Below are 18764 nucleotides of genomic sequence, written 5' to 3'. Positions count from 1 at the left end.
AAATGCTGTTTTCCATTTATAACGGCTGCTATCAATGATCATAATCGTTCTTGATGGCCGTTATAAACAAACAAAAAAAACAGCAATTTTTTTCACCTAAAAAAGTTGTGAGAGCATACTGTAGCCTTAAAGGGGTATTCCACTTAAGAGCTAAAAAATGAAATGCTCCCAAAACCTAGCTGGTTTCCATGAGTAATTTGAGACATGTTCTATCTCCCTTTGGTGAGATAGAGTGGTCGGCACTGCTGTAGGCTATTATGTCTATAGGAGGTATTATACTGACGTATATAAGAGGACTGATGTGATGTCAATACGGGTAGTGCTCACTCAAAACGAAGGACAGTGTAGTCCAAATAGAAACCAATCCATACAAAGAGAGTAGGAAAAGATGAGGGCACTCACCCATGTGCTTGACTTCTTTATTTCATTCCATGCATGCAGACGTGGACATGGTCTGCCCGCTGCAGTGAGGACGCCAACCCCTCCCCCGGTGACACGTGACAGCTGTTTCACACGTAGATCACGTGCTTCGGATGAAATAAAGAAGTCAAGCACATGGGTGAGTGCCCTCATCTTTTCCTACTCTCTTTGTATAGACATGTTCTATCTTACTAGCTGCCGCTGTTCCTGAGCTACAAGTTTTTCTAAAAGCCAATCTATATCCAAGATGGCGCAGGCCAGGAAACTACACTTCCCAGCATACATTGCACCTCAGAGCCAACTGCCAAGTACCTGCCGATTACTGGCTCAATCTGCTTCTGTTTTACAAAATACTGTATCTATTAATCTATCTGTTATCCACAGTCACTTTTATGGTATGGCAGTGTGGGGTATTGTGAGTTCTCTGTGATTCTGGGGGAATTGAGAGAAAGGTGCCTTGGGTCGGGAAGCTCTATTGTAGTGAAGTTTAACAGGATTTAACCAGGTATTTAACCAGGGGCCATACTTACAGGTATCTGAGCTATCCTGTAATCCATCTGATCAGAGTCCGACTGGCCCACAAGAGGGACGGAAGATCCTCCGGTGGGCCCCCAGCTTTAGAACCTGCACTAACACTGACTGACATGTCCTTTCTCACTGGTTCCTCATTGGTGGGTCCCCAGGATCATTTCCTCTGGTGGGCCCCAGATACCCCAGTCCAGCACTGCATCTGATTCCCACTGGGCTGAATGTTCTCCCCTTGTGGCAAATCCAGTTCATGTGCTGTGATCTGTCTGCTCTTTCCATATATATCTGGCTTTCTCTGTCACTGTTTCTCCTCATACAAACAGGTGTGCTTCATTTTACCTCACAGAACACTTACTGGACTCTTTTCATGATTTCTGTTAACTCTCTCACTGCCAGCCAACTAGCAATGTTGTGTGCTGGCACACAGGAGGCTGTCACTGTTCTGATGTTTCCTCATGCCTTGGCCAGGTGCTCACTGATTGGTGTGATGTCAGTGGTGGGTGGGGTTAGAGAGGAGGTGTGCTTTCCTCGCAACAGAAGAGACCAAGTTCATGTTACTTGGGTCTCAGAAGGGAGAGGGAGAACAGAGTACTGGACAATCCGTTTAAGGCATTCATTTTTAATTGGTTACTTTTAACGGACAGAAAAACATAGTCAACGCTATTTTTGTGTCCGTTAATAAAAACGCATCTGTTTCAATCCTTTTTTTTTTAATAATGGAAATCAATTTAAAAAAAAAAACTGATCCAAACGGATGACACACAATTGCATCCGTTTTTTCCATAAAACCTATACATTAAACGGATTGCGAAAGTGCAGTGTGAAGCCAGTCTTACAAAAAGTTTAGATTATGGGTGGGGATTTAACAGGGTTAAATTTTATTAATTGGAGTACCCCTTTAAATCTAGAATCTAGAATATGAAAAAAATGATGGCTGCTTTTTTTCAGAAACAGCACCACTCTTGTCCTTTTTGTGTGTGGTTTTGCAGATCAGTTCCATTGAAAGGAAAGGAAAGGAGCTGAGTTGTAATACCAGGCACAGCCAAAGGACAGGTGTGGTGTTGTTTTTGAAAGAATTCTTGATAAGCCCTTTTAGGCTATTTTCACTCATGGTATTTTGGTCAATATTTTGGTCGGTATTTGTATCCAAAATCAGGAGTGGAACTGACAGGGAAAAATTATATTGGGAAGATTTGCACAGTTTGGCTATGTTCCAACTATGTATTTTTTTTGGCTGGGTGGGCTATAACTCTCCGCTCAGCCACTCACTGACTGAAAATGGACAGCACTGCAGCCATGGTTTGGCTGATCGAGCAGCTGAAGACACAGAAGAGAATGCTTGGGGAGCGCAGACAGGTAAGTATTGGTACAAAAGTTCAAGTGTGGTACAGCACACTGATTGGTTAAGCGGGGCAACAGGGAGCTGGGAGTCTGAGAAGCAAGCACAGATAGGTAACGTATTAGCCCGGCAGCAGTGGGTTAAGCAGGAAGGGGCTTTACATAATCGTAGTGGAATGAAAAATCTGCTGTGAGTATGTAAAGCCATAGAAATTGAAAAGAATGAGTATTGTAGCGGATTTTGCTGCGGAACTTGCAGCGTGAAATCTGCTTCGATACTGTACTGTATGTGTGAAACAATTGACTTAGTAAAACAATTGCTCTTCATACAATCCAATGCAATCAGTTTTACTGGTGGCAAGCAAACTAAAAAGTAGTGTTTAAAGCAGAGGACCCCTTTAAAGCAATCATCGCTCCTGAACGATGCACACTACGGCTATGTTCACACTACCTTTCAGACCGGCCATTCCGTGACCCCGGCCAGGTCACAGAACGGCCGATCTGTGCCCGGATCATCGCGGACAGTACTTAAGTACCGGCCGGATGATCCATCCGGCCGCAGAGCTCTGATGTGGGCGCATCAGCGCGTGCCCGCATCAGAGCTTCCCATGGCACACAGTGAAGCAAGCGGCCAGAGCCGCTCGCTTCACTGTGTGAACTAGAAGGTCTTTCTGTCATGTCAGTTATTTGCGGCCCCGCATGGGATCCCGGCCGGAGCGTATACAATGTGTATACACTCCGGCCGGGATCCCATATCAGATAAGGTTATGTTGTACACCGCAAAAAGTACGGCCATTGTTGCCGATGGCAACAACGGCCGTACTTTTACGTAGTGTGAACATAGCCTACATATGTAATACTGCTCTTATCATTTCCTACAAATCTATAGTATACACTCAATAGCAGTAAATACCTCGGAGGAATGTATTACATAAACCACAACTGCGAGAGTTTGAGAAATATGTTGATAAAAGTGGGATGATCCTTGTATTACCCTTGAGACTAGTTTGCCTGTATAAACATTACAGAAGTACAAGCTTGTGTGACTTGCTGTTTCAATTAGAGCCTGTTTGTTAGTATTGATATATAATGATATGGGAATCTCAGACATGAGAAACAGCAATTTGTCATTCTAACAGACGGGTTCCAAATTAGCTCTTTTCCTTAGCAGGCTTGGGATGTAGACTTTGCATACACAATGACTCCTGACATTACATCATATTTTAAGTATATATAAATTACCAGTTAACATTAGACCTGTTACATCAGTTTACCAACTGTAGCCATATAAAAGGAAAGCAAAAAACAATAAAGCTTTAAGATAATGGGATGGAGATACACAAATGTTATTTCCTAGTTTACAGACAGACTGCTTTTACAGATAGGCCAACTGCACTGTTTAAAAGGGTACTCTGACAAAAATATTTTCCTTCAAATCAACTGGTTTCAAAAAGAGCTAGAGATTTGTAATTTACTTTCATTTAAAAATCTCAAGTCTTCCCAAACGTATCATATGTTATATGTCCTACAGGAAGTGGTATTTTCTTCCCTGTCTGACACAGTGCTCTCTGCTGCCACCTCTGTCGGAGACAGGAATTGTCCAAAGCAGGAAAGGTTATCTATGGGGATTTGCTACTGCTCTGGACTAGAAATGAGCGAACCGGGTTGGGGTTCGAGTCCATCCGAACCTGAACGATCGGCGTTTTATTAGCAGGGGCTACTGAAGTTGGATAACGCTCTAGGGTTGTCTGGAAAACATGGATACAGCCAATGACTATATCCATGATTTCCACATAGCCTTAGGGCTTTATCCAACTTCAGCAGCCACCGCTAATCAAATGCTGAAAGCTCGGGTTCGGATGGATTCGAGCATGCTCGAGGTTCTCTCATCTCTACTCTGGACAGTTCCTGTCATGGACAAAGGTGGCAGCAGAGAGCACCATGTCAGACTAGAAAATACACTGGAGTATCCCTTTAAAGAAAACTTGTCATCATGATAAACCTATTAAAATAAGGAAATCAGTGTACCCACTTAACAGCATTAACACGCCAGGGGGGCTGAGAAATGGCTTCCAGTTTTGTAAGATAACATGAACGCTTTGAGACTATTTAAAAATATGTAATTAGGGATGAGTGAATTTACAGTACTAGCGAAGCACTTCACTAGGCTCGCTGGTTGGCTTGTCAGCCGGCTGCATTTGAACTTCACGCGGCTCCTGTCTGGGTGTCTAGAAAATCTTGATCCGGGAGACTTCTCCCAGTTTTCCAGGAATGGATCCAGACCTCTCAATCACCAGACAAGTGCTGGGATAACAGTTCAGACTGGTGGGAAACATGCACACTGAATCATGGCCAAAAGTGCAGTCTCAGCCGTACAGCTGCAGACACAACAGGTACACTAAGCATATGCCGCAAATTTTATATTCTGTGGCATAGAAGCCATACACCCTCACCCAGGGGCCCTCTATGGTCCCTTGACTGTTAGATCTGTTATTAAAAGTTTTGTTTTTCATGTGGCTTAATTCCTGGCATTATAGAACTGTTGTTGTTGTATTTTTTTTTTTTTTTATAAAAAGATAAAAAACATTATCTATTGAAACTCTCATTCCCAGCCTCTATTGTCAGCATTCTCATGTTCTCTCAGGTGTACTAAGTGCACCTGTTCTGTCTGTCCTCTCTTTGCAGGCAGCTGGCACTATGAGAGCGTCATTTGCTCTCTGCCTTGCCTTCTGCTCTGTGTTTGCCAGGATATCAGTTTTAACTGAAGTCAGTTTTTATCATTTCTGGTTCGCTGATTGGGAAGCAGCAATTGAAGTTAACCATAATGACTCACTGATACTGCAGCTTAAATACAGAGCACATTTTCCACCACTTATACCTTTGTGTTCAGTTGGGCTGAGCCTTCCGAAACCTATTTTTCATGGTCTGTAAATTGCATAAAAATTTACTGTAATTGTAAGAAAATGTCTGCAAACAATTTTCTTGATATATTTAATAGTTTTAACTAGATATGAGAGAACTGAATCCATAGAATCTGGGCTCATGTCAAACTTCACAGAAAATTTTGTTTCTAAAATAACCCTTACTTTTGGACAAGTTTGATAGAACCTTTAACAAATTTTTAAGGTGTTTTTGGGCAGTGGCTTGAGCAAGGGATTATCCCTAATCCATTTTGTGAGTGTAATTTCTGCTCAAAGTCTTCCCCTATTGATGGCCTCCCCCTTCTATATAGTATAGCAAGGAGTAGGAAGTCGTCATTCAGTTGCTGGAGCTGGGCAGAGAAGCATCTGTGTAGTGTAGTGGAGACAGAGAGCAAAGAAGATTATAGCTTTAGGAAGGTAAATGTAGAGTTAGACTCCTTTAGAGTAGGAGGTGTCAATCAGTGTGTCAGTTGACCCACTAAGGCACTTCCAGGTTACATCAGTTCCCTGTTTTTAGTGTGTGGCACTGTGCTAGTTGTGTCACTGTTCCCAACAACATTTTTGCTGGCTATCTTGGGTGAATTTAACCCACTGGAGCACCTGGCATTTTACATCCCTTACCTGTTTTGGGTATATTTTGGCACCATCATAAGTTTCTTATTACCAAATGAATTCCTTTCTGGTTATCTTGGCTACGGCCACCTCCAGCTGTCTGTCCTCGGCCCCCATCGGGTGCATGCTACTGCTGCTGCTTCCACCTCCTGGTCTGGGTGCTAGGCCCCTCAGGATCAAGAAGGGTATTCTTGCTGTCGCTGCCACCTCCAGGTCTCTCTGATAGGCCCCTTTAAGTCTAAAAAAGTTCCATTGCTGGTTCCAGGTGTATGTTCTAGGCCCCTCTGGGTAAGATAGATTGCCCCTCAGGGTGCTGCCACTTTGAAGTGTCCACTGCTTTACTGTGAGAAAGCATAATTTAATGTGTGGTGACCAGCCAGATATGATGTAGGTACTGGTGTTTTTTAGCTCAGCCGGAGGTGTGACGCCAGAGCTAGTGCAGCAAACAGGTGTGATGTTGATACCTGCTTGTTATGTATGGCTGAATGGGTTCCCCAAATGGTCGGTTGTTGCGGGTCCCTTGGGCTCTTGTCACGGCAGTCCTGAGAACTGACCCACCCGGACTGTCGGTACCTCCACCCCTTAAAAAAGGGGAAAAATAACTCAAGGTGTGCGGTGGTGTGTGCATAGGTGGAGCCAGAAGATGACAGAGTTCTGTGCGTTATTATAAAAGTATAACAGTTTTACTGTAGAACTTTGCAGGTTACAGTACATGTTTCACAAATAATAAATATTGACACACTTGAATGCTTGATCTTAGTGCTGTAGGTAGGTGCAGTACTTGAGAGAAGTAAGAGAGGTAGTTGCGGTAGTGCTTGTGTAGAGTAGAGTAGAGTAGTATAGAGGAGTTTGCCAGAGGAGCCTTAACCCAGTGTAGCTTTGTACTCTGCTGGAAATTTTAGTAGATATCTTGAGTGAACTAATACTCGTATTCACATTTAGACTGTGTCTGATGACCTTCTACCCTCTGGTAGCGTACAACTCATCCCAGTAGGGTAGTACAAGCCCCAGCCATGGTTATCTTGGTATACTGGTTGCTTTGTCCTACTGAGGCTAGTTCCTATCTTGTACAGGATAATGCCCTACTCTGTTTAGACATGTTCCTGGCATTGGTCAGGGTGTTCCTTGGTGACTACTCTGCCTGTTGTGTGCTTAGCACTGCATGGTAAACATAGTGGTAGTTATAGAAGAAGTGTCGGTCTTTAACTGCATCTGCTAAGTTCGGTGGCTAGACTCAACTGAACAGTGTCACTTCCTCCCACACAGAGCAAACTATCTTCTCCTACAGGGAATGAGTGTTTGTAGAGAGCCAGGATAGGTTGAGAGAGAAAGAGCACCTTCTATTGATCAGCAAAAAACACATGGTACAACAAACATTAACCTATGACTTCTTTCAGCTGTGTAAAACAAATAAATACATAGGAAATACTGACACCTAGTGGGGAAACTTAATAAACCTCATCCACCACCTAACCTGAGAGAAGGCTTTTTGACAGGAGCAAAGAACACTAACAGTGAGACACCACAAATGCAGCTCATCCGCCATCGTCCACTGCTGACCAGGGATAAAAAGTAATTTTACACTGCTGATCCACCAATGTCCAATGCTGTCCTGGGAGAAAACATAATTTTATGCCACTGATCCACCACGTCCACTCCTGTGCTGAGAGAAAGCGTCATTATACAACACTCATCCACCGAAACTGTCAATACCATCTTCTACTGACAGCTTCAATGCAGTAACATCAGATATGGTGAAAGTAAAATTTTTCGCACTGTAAAATGTTTTTTTCACTGTAATAGCTACTGATGCCTCACAAACCTATTCTCTGTAATACTAACACTAATATAGCTACAATAGTACTGCTATTATAATGTGGTTTGTTTAGGTACTATTCTCAAAGATGGGTTAGAAAGTGTCAGCAGCTGCAGTTAGCGGGGAACAAGTAGTAGGACACTGAGGACCATGGAGAGGTAGGTAATTATTAACTATTTTCTATATACAACTTGCAGGTAGGTAATTAGTAACTATTTTCTATATACAACTTGCATGAAGTGTCACTGCTGCCGATGTCCGTGTTGTCCTGCACCATGTCAGAAGTCCATTAGTCTAAATTTTATTTAATCACGTTGACACATCGGCTTGGTAGCCATCTTATGTCAATGTGTCATGCTGTGACATTTGGGGGCTGGGTTAAGCCAGCCCCCAGCTCTGCTCCCACCTGTGATGTGGCTGCAGATTACTCGGCATCTATTGGAGCAAGCTGCAGATTACATGACTGCCGGCACGCACTTCACAGACAGGGGCAGAGCTGGGTGCTGGCTTAACAGGGGACGGATGCTTGGCCAGCCCCCAAATCCTCACAGAATGATGCGTTGACATAAGATGGCCGCCAGGCCTATGTGTCGACACAATTAAAAAAGATTTAGACTAATGGACTTCTGTGGAGGGTTGGGGGGAGACACAGAAAACGGATATTCCAGCAAGGAAGCTTATAGCACTACATGACAAAGTTATATAATTTTGTCATGTGGTGCTAGATTAAAAAAAAGGCAGCTCTGCACTACCCCTTTAAGTGCTAATCCCTTGAAAGAGTTTTGCCACTTTATAGTAAAATAGTTCAGTGTACAGTATTAGTAAGTGTACTCATTGTATATACTGACAGCATATCCCTGTGTACCTCATAGAGCTAAAATCAAAATCCCTTCTTCCAGGCTGGGCTGCCCTGCTCTGTGGTGAGGTTGTCCATAAGATGACCGACATGGAAGAACATGTGACCATGCCCCGCCCCCCAGTGTCCACCACTGAGCCTGTATATACCTATGAAGGACACTGGGCAGATTGTAGTGAAGCTTTAATAATGGGGGGGGGGAGCATATCTTATAGTGTTTGTTCATTTTACCTCAGGTATAAACCATTGAGCTCAGTTCCTGGGGTTACCAAACTCTCAGTCTCCTCAGCGCTTCTGGAACGCATTAAGAATCGGATGCTAATAAAATATTTCAAATATAATCGAAACATTCATTAGTGTAACATTTTAAATGTTTTACTTAAAAGCAATGATTTCCCCAGTAAAAGATGACACTAATATGCAGTGTTTCTAATGGTATTACACTACACTGGTAACCATAGCAATAGGAGAAGCCTATAAAGGACATTATTGTTAATTACTGCATATTTGCATCTAAATTGTGTGTCTACTCTTGGATATGATCTTTTTACTCATATAGAAAATAAAAGCATTAACTTCAATCCTTTCAGTGAAATGTATAAACACCACAATATTTATACTGGGATTCTTAATAGGTCTGCAGGGTAAACATAGCACATAATGGTGCTCATCCTAGAGTTCTCCTGTGCAGAAGCTGGTCTCCTCCTTGAAGGTCCGGTATTTAAAAGCACCAAGGCTGTAAAAGAAGACAATTATATTATATAAGGAGGCTATTATACGTAGCGATGTGTGCCCAGCAGCCAATGATTTTTAGGCAACATGAAATGGCAAAATTAATAGTTCACTGTGCGCCACTGTCAGTGTTTTTATAACATCCACTGACATCTTATTCCCATTGGAAATGGACGTTCAGCCTAGAGTCTATGCTAAGCAGCTATTTCCGGTGGGAGTGGCACATCATTGGATGTTATCAATGGATCATTGGATGTTATTGGATCAGTGAATTCCCTACAAAACATTTTTGTATATTTTCTTGCCTCCACTCATCATTTGTTCCTATTTATCACTTTTTAATTGCTATACTTTTGATTTGTCATAATCTTTCCCAACCCTACACACTACAACCATGTAGTTATTAGAATTGATTACATTGATCTTTCCTGCAGAATTTTGTACTACATAATTGCTTTGTACAGTATGCTTATCCATCCTTACTCTATTTATTATCTTTCTCTTTCTTCTGTTAATTAGGGCGCCTACTGTTTTCCTTTCTTACCATGCTTAATAATCGCATTCCCTCTTACACATTTATTAATCCCATAATCCAATTCCCTTGAATTCAGTATCTACTTTCCTTGAAATGACCTTTCAAAATCATCAATAATAGAATATGATGGATTTTTTTGTTTCCAATTAAGAAATTTACAACTTAAAGGGATACTAAATGCCAATTTTACAGCCCATTGCTTTCAATTGGGCTATTCAGATGTTCCGTGATTTCACGGATCCGTGATCCGTTAAAAAATAGGACATGTCATTACTCGGAACGGATGCACGGAAAGGATTCCCCATAGAAATCAATGAGATCCGTGTTTTTCACGGATGTACACGGATGTGACATCCGTGTTCATCCGTGAAGAACACGGATGTGATGTAATCAATGTAATTTAAAATGCTTTAACACAGATCCATGAAAAAAACGGACATGAATACAAAACGGATGCAAAACGGATGAAAAACGGACTGTTTTGCACGGATCACGGAGGTTGCTGCCGGACCACAATCACGGACCGGGAAAAACACTGAACGTGTGAATGCAGCCTTAGTAGTTAGGCAAGGGCCTCCTATCCAGCCCCTACCTCCTACTACAGAGTTCCTTATCCTATTTCACCTCAAGCTTTCGTTGTTACTACTGATTTATTGCCCTAAGTACCAAACCACTGTTACCTTTTGTATTGCACTGAAGATATTTTCAAGTAAAAATCAGCATTGTTTAATTTGGGACTCTGTCATAACGGCCAGGGGTCTTGGTAGAAATGCTCTTGCCCATGTGACGGCGTGACAGCCATCAGTGGAGGAGAGTGAAAACGCCCGATCCTATGCTGACTGGGTCTTTACAGCAGGCTTCTAAATTTTGCATTATCACCAGCACATCTTCTCGTGTATATAGGGTTATGTGTGGCTGATAAAGTTAAAGGGAAGCTGACAGCACAGATATGTATAAATCTGGGCTGTCACTATACAGATCACAAGCCGTCTATATTTATCAGCCGCACGGTATGTGATCCAGCATCCAGTTCTCAAGTCCTCCAGCCACTGCTGTATCCTCAGGCCACCACCTCCTCCAGAATGACTGACAGCCTAAGAAGGTGGGCCGGTGGCCAGAGAACTATAAGCCAAATACTGTCTCACAACAGGGCCGATTCTAGCTTTTCTGCCGCCTGAGGCAAGAACCGACAAAGCGCCAATACACCAAGACACAGATGAAGCAGTACTAGCAGCTGTACTTGAATGAGCTGAAAGATTGCATTTCAGCATTATATCCCTGTTCCCCCACATTCCCCCTACAAGATTATCATTCCCCCTGCCCTCCTCACATTCCCTGCAATATCACCATGCCCATAGTGCCCTCCTCACATTCCCTGTAATATCACCATGCGCATAGTGCCCCTCAAATTCCCCATACAAAAACTCCAGCACTCCCAGGTCCCCCCATTCAACATGATTAATGCCTCAGCTGAGTATCTTACCCTGTGACCTGGCAGCAGTCTAAACTGCAGGGACCTCAGAGCAATAGTCAGGGAGAGAAGATCCAGGACAGGCACAGTGCAGCATCGCAGTGTGTATGGGACAGCACTATAGATAACAGTGTGCGCCGTGCGGTGACCAGATCTTTTAACTGTTTGAGCCACTATGGGCCCCCTGAGAGCTTCAGGCAGCTGCCCCAAACAACAATCTGCAACTTCTGACCTCTGACCTCAGGAGCCGGAGTATTGCACTATGCTGAGGTCAGCTCGGAGTTCGGCAGTGCAGAGAAGACATAATATAGCGTCCCAGCTGCTGTTAACTTTTTCTTTTCTACAGTGTGTAAGTGATGCAGAGTATAATGACTGCATTACTGAAAGGGTTAACAGCAGGAGACAATATATCTATGTCTTATGTGATGTGAATACCTGTGCATACGAGGCTTCCAGTGCCTCCTCAGCGCTTCTCATGAGGCAACTGACAGGAAACACGGCTGGGCACTGAGCACCGTAACTAGTTGTAATGATAAGGACACAGGGCGCTGATGCCGCCCCCCTCAAGGGCTGTGTTATCTGCCGCCTGAGGCGAACACTTTACTTCGCCTCATGGCAGATACGGGCCTGTCTCACAAGCAGGTAAAATAGTAAGGCAGAAGGTAAGTATGCACTGCTTGGAAACTGTATTAACATATATGTATATGCATTTCCATGTCTGCATGAGTGATACAAGGATCATTCGTGCTGCCCGGCAGCTCGATTTGTTGTTTCGTGTTAAGGCACTGTAAACGGGCACCGATCTTGCTGATAAGCGGCTGGTTGCGGCAGCCCACAGATGACAAATCCTTTACTTTGAAAGGACCCTGAAAGTGCAAGTTAGCAGCAGACAAATGTAAACATAAAATAATCCTACAGGCAAGATGGTGCATCCTGTATAATGAACATGTATGTAGACATTTGCCTAAAGTTTTATTTACTTTACTCGGGGGCTAATATCTACATCTGTTACGATGAGATGATTGCCAGACCAGCTTACTGGGTCAAGCCTTTTAGCGAAAAATGTTCTTATAATAGAATTACACATTTCTGAATTATGCTAACATAGTTACTATTAAAAAGAAAAATTGTAAAATCAGACTAAGTGATAAATTGTTCTATTACCTAGTGTAGTTATTTTTTCATCACATGTATTCTAGTAATGAATTTTGCACAATTAAGCTAACAAGTGCACTCACAGTGCTATGTAATTAGTCTGGAACATCTATAATTGCTCAATTGAGTCAAGTTATTAACACAGGTAGTGGTCTGGATGCTTCAAAGGTTTGATTTTCTCTCGACAAAAAATGACTAGTATGTGGGCAATAGATATTCAGCCAAGCGTTCTGATTTGTCATTTAAGGCTTATGGGACAATTCCACCTCAGAGAACTTCAAGGAATGTCAAGTACCCCATACCAGTACATGCTTATGGTTTCAAGCAGGAAAAAATAGAACAGAATTATTATTGCCGAAATATTTTCTATTTTGTGAGTTAAAGGCAGACAAATCCAAATATGTGTTTATATTCAATGCATTCGGAAAGTCTTCACTATTTTCAAATTTTATGCTGAGGTCTTGTGCTAAGGTAAAAACTAAATCAAGTTCCCCCCCAATCAATCAACACTTAATACCCCATAATTAGAGAAAACTGAATATTAGAATTTTATTTTAAATTTATTAAAGATTTAAAAAATTATAAAATTTTATCTGGAGTATTTAGACTCTTTGAAATGACTGAAATTTTTTGAGATCTTTTTACACATTGATTGAACTGTTCTGACTTTTTATTTTACCACAAGGTGGCAATATAACTGAATGTTAAAAAATTTAAATGGTCTTAAAGGAATTATCAAGGGCTACAAAAACATGGCCACTTTCTTCCAGAGACAGCCCCACTCTTGTCTCCAGCTTGGGTGGGGTTTTACTTCTCATTTCTATTGAAGTTAATGGAGTGTAATTACAAACCACAACTGAACTGGAGACAAGAGTCGTGTTGTCTCTGAAAGAAAGTGGCCATGTTTTTGTAGCGCTGGAATATTGCAATCTTTGTGCATTTTGGGGAGCTAAAAAAAAGCTAACAGACTTTGCCACACATTTTTGCGTAAAATAATTGCACATGATAAATCTGACTAGAAAGGTAAAAAAAGTGCAGCCAGGGTAATCTGAGAGCTCTGTGTTTCTTTCAGTCTGGTCCATTTTGGGACCTAAATTGTAACATTGAACAGTATGATGCTGATAATGCTTCACCCTTTATCAAGGTACAAGAATGATTGTCCCTGGGCAGTGAGCAGTGGTTACAGGGCAGCCAGTTGCACATGACCTGCTGTGGCTCTGCAACCACATGTCTTGCATATGGCTAAAGCCACCCATGAACACACCAAATATATTGCATCGCCTCCCCTTTTAACTGCCAGAAGTCACAGTTGCTAATGATTGTGGCATCTAGGGGGTTAAACAGTCTAGGACAGAAATCAGCGTATTTGGAGCGGGCTTAGTATGCATATGACACTTATTTACAGTAAAATACTCAGACTCCCGGCAGTGTAATAGCACATATTGAAAGATCATGCTGAAAGATCACAATTTTGTAATAGGAGCAGCAGCTGCAGACGATTGCTGATTTCAATTGGCCCCTCCCACTGCCCCCTGCTTGCTGTCTGTGTGTGGGCTCACAGGGCTGCTTTTGCTGAATATCGGCCCCTGAATATCGGGCCTTAAGGTAGGTGAAATAATCTATCCCTGCTCGTTTGGGAAACCATTAAGGTAGACTCCTTCATAAGGGCGCCATGCTACCCCTTATGCCAGATCCTAGATTCACCTTTGTAATACTCCCTACACGTTTTATTCAATACAATTGGTCAGAGGAGATTAATATATATTGTCTAACCAAACCTCGGTTACAATATCTAAATGGGTCAAGTACGTGTCAGCAGTGGCTGAGAGAGACGAGAGATAGAATCTATAGAGGTTACAAGAATCCTTGAGAGACACTGGGGTGTATTTCAGCTGGATCTAGACATCACAGTGACTGAAACATACCAAGTCATCTATAGACGTGGTCATAGCTTACATGACAGATGGGTGAAAAGTCCCTCCCCCCCAAAAAAAATAAAAATAAATAAATAAAAATTTACGGGGCACCTGGCTAAATAGGAAAATGATTAAGAATCAAAGGTGTAGTGAGTACATCGCATGCAAATACATGGATGTCATCAAATTAACATACAACACTGTCATAGATACGAGGTACCAAATCAGGATCTACATCAGCTGTAGATCAAAAGGAGTTGTGTATAAAGCTACTTGCACCTGCAAAATTGAGTATATAGGCAAGACCACAAGAAAATGTAGGTGCTGCATAAGGAAATGTGAGAAACGTGTGTAACAAGTTAGATAAACCTTTTCCTCCCATCACATAAATTATGTATAATGGTGATATGTCATTTGCTATACTAAGTGTCACTGTCGTTATAACTTTCAACATCTAAATCAGCAGTAGATGTGATATAAAGCAAGTTTGCAATATACATTTTTTTTGTTATCATGCTGTAAAACAAAGTTGAACTTACCAGAAATCCAGGTCCAGTCTCCTGAAGGCAGATCTTCTGGCTTGAGCTGGTTGAAAAAAAGAGACAGGAATTCCGTCCAGTACAGAGAGTCAGGGCTCAATGTGTCCATCAATCACATGACTGCCTTCTCTCTGTGAGCGCTCAGATAACCTGGGATACACAGGACTTCCTGTTTTCTGACTGTTTCCTGTTTTTTAAGAGAATAAAAAAAGTCAGAAAACAGGAAGTGTCATGTTTTCCATGATAACTAAAAAATAAATAAATAACAAATGTAAATTGCAAACTTGCTTTGTATCACATCTAATGTTGATTTAGATTTTGAGAGTTTTAACAACAGTGGCACTTTAACTGTGCAAATATATAGTTTACTTTATCCATGATTTGACATTGTGTGTTCCGAGGTGGTAAGATTGCTAATCCTATTGTTTACACTAGGGCACATGCAACAATAGATAGAGACATGTCTACTTTTGGCAATAAGCCAGTGCTGTGGAGGGGTGCATTATTTGTGTGTTTTATCAACCTTTTATAGCACATATCTCTATTAGAGTACCATTCTGTGATCAGCATGCATGTGACAGTGTGCCTAAAGAAGTCGATTTTAAATAACACAGCAAATATTAATGGAATACCATGATTAAAAGTTCCAAGAATACTAGTATCGTCATGGCCTGGACACATTCATTAGCAAGAACAGGTGAATGAATCTGTAAAGCAATAATGGTTTTCAATTACATTAAATACAGTAGACCCTTTTTCCTCCGCTAGTGTTTGACCCTGCATATTGTGCTCACTATTTACGTCAGGCTTCAAGGACCATTACCTCTGATTAAAATGAAAGCCAAGGTTTTACAGCTAGTAGACTATAAAGGAACAAAATGCAACTTCGTAATAAGCAACAAAAGAAAAGTGTACAGAATCAATCAAATATGTTCTTTGTTCATATTATCGCATCAATACCATTGTAATACAATGCTGCGGGGTTTTAATATTTTACAAAATGGCCTTCATGTACATTTCTACATTCCTTTTACAGATTCTATCACAGATTCCAAAAATCATAGAAAATCTGTAATATAACTTGAGGGGGGTTTCCAGGTAAAATGAAACAATGGTCTATCATGAATAACAGATCTGTAGGGTGCTTACTAGGGGCCTAACTAGAAATGGCTGGGCCCCATAGCGACGTTTTCAATGCCACCCCACCCATTGCTGAATGTCTAACTCTTTGGGGGACATTTATCAAAACGCACCTAGTCATATGCCATGGGGCAATCTCGATGTCTGTCCAGACTCTAATCAAGTGAACGGGTGGGATTTGATTGACAGATGGAAAAAGATGCAGCCGTGCTCCCCACCCCTTCCCCCCGGTATGTTGGGATCGGGGCAATCGCCACACACCCATGCCCCCATGCACGTTTTGTAATCTGCCTTTGTCAACCCCTTGACAAAAGCAGATGCCAAAACGTGTGTCAGGGCAGGAAGGCATGACGATCCGGGGCAGATCGGTATACAGTATATTACTTCTTTAGGCTATGTTCCCACATAGTATTTTTGCTCAGTATTTTGGTCAATATTTTGCTATCAAAAGCAGGTTTGGATTAAAAACACAGAAAGGCTATGTTCACACACTGTTAAAATTGAGTGGATGGCCATCATTTAATTGCAAGTAACATCCGTTATTTCAAAACAACAGCCATTGTTTAAAAAAAACAGCAATTATTTGTCATTTAATGGTGGCCATCCACTCAATTTTAACAGTGTGTGACATAGAAACAAACACACTTGCTGCACGGCAGCAACGCAGCTCCTGTGGCTGGAGGTATAATTCTGCCTCCAGCCAGAGGAGTAAATGACAGGATGGAAAGCTAATGGCTCCTCAAACACAGCAACACATTTAGCTGTATGTGTACGGGTGGGTTCACACTGCGTTTTTGCAATCCGTTTAACGGATCCGTTTTTTTAACGGACAAAAGAATAGTGTCAGCAACGTTTTTGTGTCCGTAAAAAAAAAAAACGGATCCGTTTTGTTTTTTTTATAATAGAAGTCAATGGAAAAAGGAATCAAATTGGATGCACACAAAGGCATCCGTTTTTTACAAACCGTTTTTTCATCCGTTTTTAGCAAAAAACGGGTGAAAAAAACGGATTGCAAAAACGCAGTGTGAACCCAGCCTACCTTATTAGGACCGCAAACAGTTAAAGAGCCAGGTGCATTTTCTGGATGCGCATCCAGAGCTGTCCGGAATTCTGGATACTCACAAAAGCTTCTATGACATATCGGTGGTCATTAAGAGGGTAATCCACTGTTTTTTGGGAAGCATGTGGAATAAATAATGTTATGTTTTAACAATTTGAACATATTCAGATGCAACAATACCGACTGTGTTTATATTTGTAATAAATTGGAATTGTTTAATTTTATATAGTTTGAATTATTAACCTCAGAGGTTGTGCATAGGGGTGACATGGTGCCCATATGACCATTCCAGCAAAACTCAGGGCCCTTTTACAGAGCGATAATCGGACGAAAAGAGATTTAGGTTTGAACCTATAATCATCAGCCGCCGGCCGCACATCACAATTACACGTAGCGATGCGCGACCAGCGGCTGGCGATTTTCAAACAGTATACATTACCCATCCATGCTCCAGGGCTCCTCTTGCGATCTGTATCTTCCTGTCTGAGCTAACAGGCCACTCAGATAATCACTGGCCGTGATGGTCCCGACTAGTGATTCGCTGAACGGCCTGTCAGCTCAAACAGGCCGCTCTGAAGCTGCAGTGCACGGGACCTGGGAAGATACAGATCACAAGAGGAGCCCTGGAGCATGGATGGGTACTGTATATTGTTTAAGCAAGGGCTGCAAGGACATTGGTAACGATGTCCATGCAGCACTTGTTAAATGATTATTGTGCCGGGTAACAGGCCCAGTAAACAAGCACCAATCTAGCAGATCGGCGCTTGATTACAGTTATGATCGGGCCCCCATTGGCCCGTTTAATAGTACCGTTATACTTTAAATGCCTGTCATTCTAACATGAGCCCTGCTGTGTGCCCAAACAAAAGTATATGGTGACATACATTTTGAGATGCATATCTGTGTTTCGAGGGTAGAGATGGGCTAGCACGCTCAGGAGGCGATACTGCAGTCACTGATTGGCTAAGCAGACCCCCCCCCTCCCCCAAGGGGGCTAGATTGTCATTGTCACTTTCAGATTAACCAGGGGGCACCTGGTTAAATACTTGAGGCTCCCATTGATTTCAATGGGGCTGGTTACTCGAATCGAGTACTTAAGTATTGAAAAATACTCGACCAGAGTAACACGCATTCGAGAATTTTGGTGCTTGCTCATCTCTAGAAATCAACAATTTTAAGCTTAATATACATACTATTAGAAAAATTTAATTTTTAAATGCAAATGCAAAGACAAGAGTGACAGCCAATTACTAGCTGCGGTGCTGTCCTGTCTCCGTCAGTGACTGACTGAACAGGATTTTGCTGGCTTCGTGGGACACCACACACGAAAGACTCCGGGGGAGCATGAACAAGTAAGTATAGATGAACAAAGTTTTTGAACCGCACTGGAATAGCTAAATGCCTGTAATGGTTTAACTGGTTTAGTACGGTTCGTTTAAAGGAGAAGTTTGGTACTTTCTAAAAGCTGGCAGCCTGCAGGGGGAGTGGGGAAATTGATAACAAATAGGAACTTACCTCTCCTCGTGCCCGCTGGACCTGCACCAGAAGTTATTTTCCCCCGAGTTGGGATGGCATCACGAATCGAAGGAAAATGGCTGTCCCGACTGACAGACTGGCCGTCACTGACTGGCTGAGTGGCCAGTCCATCATCCAGTTTGTGAAGTGGACACCCTGGAGATCTACAATCCTGGCAGGAGTCTCGCTGCCGCTCTCACCACTCACCGC

At 42.1% G+C, this 18764-nt stretch overlaps 1 protein-coding gene across 1 annotated transcript in view; it reads right to left on the bottom strand.

Annotated features, from left to right (window-relative positions):
• Positions 1-18764, bottom strand: part of TRDN (triadin) — a 255364-nt gene that overhangs the window by 218023 nt on the left and 18577 nt on the right. Inside the window, exon 2 of the mRNA XM_069974192.1 lies at positions 14840-15026. Coding sequence (XP_069830293.1) covers positions 14840-14948 — 109 coding nt within the window. The 5' untranslated portion in view covers positions 14949-15026. The remainder of the gene's footprint in view (positions 1-14839; positions 15027-18764) is intronic.

This window comes from Dendropsophus ebraccatus, chromosome 6 (assembly GCF_027789765.1).
Source record: "Dendropsophus ebraccatus isolate aDenEbr1 chromosome 6, aDenEbr1.pat, whole genome shotgun sequence".
NCBI classification, from domain to species: domain Eukaryota; kingdom Metazoa; phylum Chordata; class Amphibia; order Anura; family Hylidae; genus Dendropsophus; species Dendropsophus ebraccatus.
This window is presented reverse-complemented; position numbering and strand designations above follow the sequence as displayed.